The sequence below is a fragment of the Myotis davidii genome, unplaced genomic scaffold, assembly GCF_000327345.1.
Source record: "Myotis davidii unplaced genomic scaffold, ASM32734v1 scaffold221, whole genome shotgun sequence".
NCBI lineage: Eukaryota > Metazoa > Chordata > Mammalia > Chiroptera > Vespertilionidae > Myotis > Myotis davidii.
In genome coordinates this window covers 1,837,500-1,842,914 of record NW_006293349.1, presented here as the reverse complement: position 1 = coordinate 1,842,914, position 5,415 = coordinate 1,837,500, and the positions used below count along the sequence as shown (strand labels likewise).

Here is a 5,415-nt window from a genome sequence, read left to right as displayed (position 1 = left end):
CACCTGGGCAGTAGGCAGGTTCCCAGGTGGGCGCACCCTGGCCGGAGGCACCTGGAGGATGTAGTATGACTGTACCCACAGGTTTCACTGACCACCCGGGGCCGTGAGCGGGTTTTAAATCATGGACCGTATCGTTTCTGCTTGGAATCAGCTTGTTCTGTTTTTCCTTTACAGGGTCTTCTGGTCTCCACAATCTTCTGCTTCTTTAACGGAGAGGTATGGTGGTTGATGGTATTCCTTTGATGTGTTCATTGGAACCATGTATTTTTTTTTCTTAAAAATACAGACAAACAAAACCCCATGAGGCAGAATTATGAATTCCCCAGAAACAACTATTTCTAATAGTGTTTCCCTCAGGACAGAGCACCATGGAGTCTTTTCTCAGGCCATTTGGGGAGGTCAAGGCCAGGGACAGAGTCGGCCTCACGTTGAGATACTCTGTCCGGGGCTCTTATTGACCGAGCCTGGGACCTGCCCTTGGAAGTGACCTGTTCCTCCGGACGCTGACCTGTGCGGGCCGGCCCCTCCCGGACCCCACAGGACTTGCACAGCCTCTCAGAGGAAGGAGAATGGGCTCATTTTATTTTCCCCTTTTCTCTGTGTTGTGTTTGTTTTTCCCTGCCTGGCCCGCATGTGTTGTTTGGCAACAGCTTTATGGTAGATACAAGAGCACTTCTAAAAATTAGACTCAGTTATATAAGGAGGAGCTGCAGTGGATGCGGACAGCGAGAGCCTGGCGTGCAGTGATTTGAAACACAGCCATGTAGTCCTGGACATTTCAACATTTCCGTCCAAGTCTGTGCTAACGGAGGAGTTTCGGGAGTTCTAGAATCTGCTGGTGCTCCATTTCTCATGCCCATGAGCGGCGTGACGCGCAGTCATTTGCCCTCCATTGACCCAGCTCTGTATGTGTTTAATCCACTTGACCAATTTTAACCGCTGGGGGGTTCTGGCAACATGCGACCAAGTTTAGAAACCCAGGCAGCAGCTGAGCGAGCCGGGGACACTCAGTAACTGTGAGTGTATCGCGGAGCTTCAGACGGAGAACAGATGGAAGCAGTTAGCATGACCTTAGAGAACCGTTCCCACCAGACAAGTCAATGTTGGCAATCATGTGCGTCTTAGAAACAATTAGATATCGCTTTTTACTTCTTTCTCTTAGCAAAGAGTAAAACTTCAAGTTTAAGTTTTAAGTTAAAATTGACATGTTTTAATTTGTGAACAGAGGCATCTGCTGTATATAGTGACTTAGAACTGTCCGACAGTAGAGACGACCTTTCATATCACTAAGTGGTGCTTCCCAGATTCCTCTCTCTAGAGGGCCAGGTGCTGTTTTCTAAAGTCAGTGAGAAGTAGAAACAGAACACCCAATCAAGAAAAATAGATAAATCATTTCTGATAATAACATTCAAGTAGCAATAGTTATGTACCACTAAAAACTTAAGCTGAATTAGACAATCCCGTTTGCTGCTTACATGGGATTTTATAATTAAACTTAGATGAGAGGGGTATGGGCAACATGCAAAGAACGTGTTAAGTATGAATAGGCACCTCTGCGTTGGCAGACACACGTGTGATTTCTATAAAGGGGAAATTGAAAAGGTACAAAACATAATCACTGATGAAATATGTGGCGATAGGAGGCAGCATAGAATGAAAGCACAGGTGTGGCAATGCATTTAGACCCCAAAGATCCACTTGGTCCTGGATGGGTCCCTTGGCCAATGCTCTAACCCTAAAGAAAAATGACAGCGAGTTCCTCACACGGGGCCGTGAGGATGAATGGAAGCGAGGAACATAAAGTTTTAGCACCAGGGTGCACGCTCAGTACATGCTAGATTCCTTACTAGATTTGTCAGGTCGCCTATTTTCAAAAATACATTTTAAAACAGGGAAAATTAATCATATTGGAGTGAAATCTCAAAGTGGCCCTTTAATTTAGAAAAGGCGCCCAGGGACCGGCTCACTCCTGGCAGCACCGAGTTGCACTCCGTCTGAGTAAGCAAACGGGGTGCAGCTTTGATCTTCTGCCACGTCCTCACATTGCGAACCCTTTGGCAGTGAAAAGTTTCAATCTCAAAAAACCCGTGAGCCAAGCCATTGCCAAATCTTTCAGTTCCTCCCATCTGCAACTTCTGTCCCCTGCTCTTCGTCTCTTAAGATGTAACCCTGCTTGTGCCTGATTCATTCTCCTCTAGAAACACCATCATCCGCCTTTATTGTCTCTCTCCCCGTCTCTCACACGCTCACAACATGGAAACGCAGCTTCCGGACTCATGGTGTGTGGGCCCAGCGACATCATGCGCTTCTTACAATCACCCTCGGGGGACCCGTTTCCCTCTCGTGCCCCCCGTTAGGTAGAATCGCTTGCTTTGGCTCAGTATCTCTGCTCTTGTTTTACTCTCACATGCTGTGTATTTTATGTTTTAGGCAAAATATCCATTTGCATTTCTCACTAGTGAAATAACCGTGGCCTGACAAGGGCTCGGGTGACATTCTCTCATCTCATCTCTCGTCCATGCGGCAAAGATGTGCGCTGTTTGCATAAACCAGGAACTCCCGTCGTCAGCAGGGCCCTGGACAGTGAAGACTCACAATACTGGAGAGCAGTTATTTTTACAAAGTCAATAAAATTGTGTTGAGAACAACAGGACCCATGTTCTGTAATGAGAACTGGGTAGAATGAATTCTTTGTGAAGCTTTAGTAAATATCTTTTCATTGATTTAGGTTGAGTGCAGCATTGGTTCCTTACCAGCTGCTAAGGGGTATATAGAGTTGTAATATAATATGCTAAACAGTTGGCCTAGCTATTTATATAACACACATGTAAAACAATGAAAAACATTTTAATATCTTTAATAACATCAGGCTATCTTCCCATCCAATGACAACTTTCCTTGTTACCTTTCCCTATTAAATTTTTCTTATTTAAAGTTTATTAAAAGTGGCCACTTTAACGTCCTGTTGAAGGTGTCCATCCAGAACCAAGTGGAATAACTATTCTCAAGTATTGTGATGACCCAGATAACTTTGAAATTGTATTAAATGAGGCAAATGAAAAGCATCACACCTTTATGGAGAATAATACGCACAAACAGATGCCTAAAGGCCGATAGGTTTTAATTAGGCTCCTTGTTCACGTCCATGGTGTGTGTGTTTGTGTGTTTGTTTGCTGATAGGAGCCAGGGTGCTGATCTTAATCAGGGCAGTTCAAGAGCAAACAGTTCAAAAACCATTTCGGCTTTTAGAGGTTAAGCTTTCCTTGTTAAGACTCTAAGTCCTACATTCACAGCTAAGGTATGACTTCCTGTTGGTGTCTTAGTGACATTCAGTAGAATATTTTGTACTCAGTTGCATTCTACTTCCTTCCACTCAGAAACTATATAATGACTGACAGTCAGTCCGTCCCTTAGTAACAAACACAGGGAGGGGTCCTGAATTAGCATGAAAATCAGATGCTCAAACTCTCTTTGAGGCAGTAATCAAAGGGCCAAGGAATAGGGGAGCTTGAGGAAGAATATATATATATCTCAGAGAGGAAGGGAGAGGAAGGAGGAGAGAGAAACATCCACGACAAGAGAGAATTGTTGATGGGCTGCCTCCTGCACACCCCAGGCTGGGGATGGAGCCCACAACCCCGGGCCTGTGCCCTGACCGGAATGGAACCGTGGCCTCCTGGTTTGCAGGTGGATGCTCAGCCCCTGAGCCGCGCCAGGCCGGGCAGGGGAGACTGTTCAAAGCTGTGCATGCTTTAAAAAGACACAGATCCGGTCCCTGGAATGTGGCTTAGAGACTTATAACAAGAAACAGATGGCCCCCAAGCCCGTCTCCTCTCTCCTCAGACACCTGGAGAGGCCCAGGGCGTCGAGGGGGAGGTGAGTCACTGGTCCTCGCTGACTCAGTCTGAAGAAAAGCACACCAGTGTCGTATGCTCAGTTAAAACCAAAGTCACCGTGGTATGGCCTGTCTAGTTTTTCTCAGTCCTCATCTCATCTGCAATTATCTGTTGGGGATGTTTCCCCCCGGGGAGTGAGCTCCATGTGGACAGGAGCCCTGCTCTTTTTCCCCCCAGAATGTAGCGCATCCCCTGGCGTATGCTAATCGCTCAGTAAAAGGTTGTTGTTGCTGCTGGAGATGATGATGATGAAGCAGATGGTGATGATAATGATGATGATGATTTATATTCCCTGCACTCCTATTTCTTTTTCTTTTATCTCTTGTCCCTCTTCTTTTATACTCTCATCCATCATCTCATTCTGTTTCTAAAGATCTTGTTATAAACTTCAAAGTTGCACACACAGGTTTGTAATGGCGTCTGTATTGGCTATTTGTTTTACAACAATGCATTCATATTCACTATGAAAGCTTCAAAAATAAGGCATGGAAAGGAAAATATTAATGGAATCTACAAGAGCAGGGTAAGAGCAATGATTCCCTACCACAAAGATGGTTCACTCAATTTAATTTTTCGAATTAAGTTTAAAAAGGGGGGTTGGGTGTGTGGGTGGAGAGAGATTACCCAGAGAACTTACATGCCTCTAATCATGACCCGTGGACACAGGCAATAGTGTGGTGAGGGCCTGGGAGGGGGCGGGTGGGAGGTGGAGGGGTCAATGGGGAACGAAGATGGAACATCTGCAATTCTTTCAACAATAAAGATAATTTTTTAAAAAGAAAGGAAAAAGGTATTATTATTCACTAATATTAATGCCCTTTTTTATAGCCTTTCTATATAACTTAGGATATTACACAATATCTTCATTTCAAAATGTGGACTGCTCTTGTCCTTTCTGTCTCCTCTTGATCGACAGGTTCAAGCAATTCTAAGAAGAAACTGGAATCAATATAAGATCCAGTTTGGAAGCAGCTTTTCGCACTCGGACGCCCTCCGCAGCGCGTCCTACACGGTGTCGACCATCAGTGACGGCACGGCGTACAGCCACGACTTCTCCAGCGAGCACTCAAATGGGAAAAGCATTGAGAATGTCATCTTAAAGCCAGAGAAGTTAAATGATTATATCTTACCATAGGGGCAGGACTGTTCAACCGTAGTGTGCCACTCTATGCTCAAGGACTTAGATCCATGACTTTATAACCAGAAGACTTCCTTATTAAGTGGACTTCTGGATTGCCACAGAGAACCCTCCTATGAATTCGGTCACTTGGTTTTTGTTTTATATATATATATATTGATTTCAGAGAGGAAGGTAGAGGGAGAAAGAGACAGAAACATTAATGATGAGAGAGAATCATTGATGGGCTGCCTCCTGCACGCCCCACACTGGGGATCGAGCCCACAACCCGGGCCTGTGTCCTGACCGGGAATTGAGCCGTGACCTCCTGGTTCCTGGGTCAATGCTCACCACTGAGCCACGCCAGCCGGGCTTCAGGCACTTGTTGATCAGTGTTTAACA

At 45.3% G+C, this 5,415-nt stretch overlaps 1 protein-coding gene across 1 annotated transcript in view; it reads left to right on the top strand.

The window, feature by feature from the left end:
* CALCRL (calcitonin receptor like receptor) overlaps positions 1-5,213 on the top strand; it is a 34,523-nt gene extending 29,310 nt beyond the window's left edge. The window contains exons 12-13 of the mRNA XM_015566109.1: positions 175-216; positions 4,813-5,213. Coding sequence (XP_015421595.1) covers positions 175-216; positions 4,813-5,031 — 261 coding nt within the window. The 3' untranslated portion in view covers positions 5,032-5,213. The remainder of the gene's footprint in view (positions 1-174; positions 217-4,812) is intronic.
* Positions 5,214-5,415: the final 202 nt, after the last annotated feature.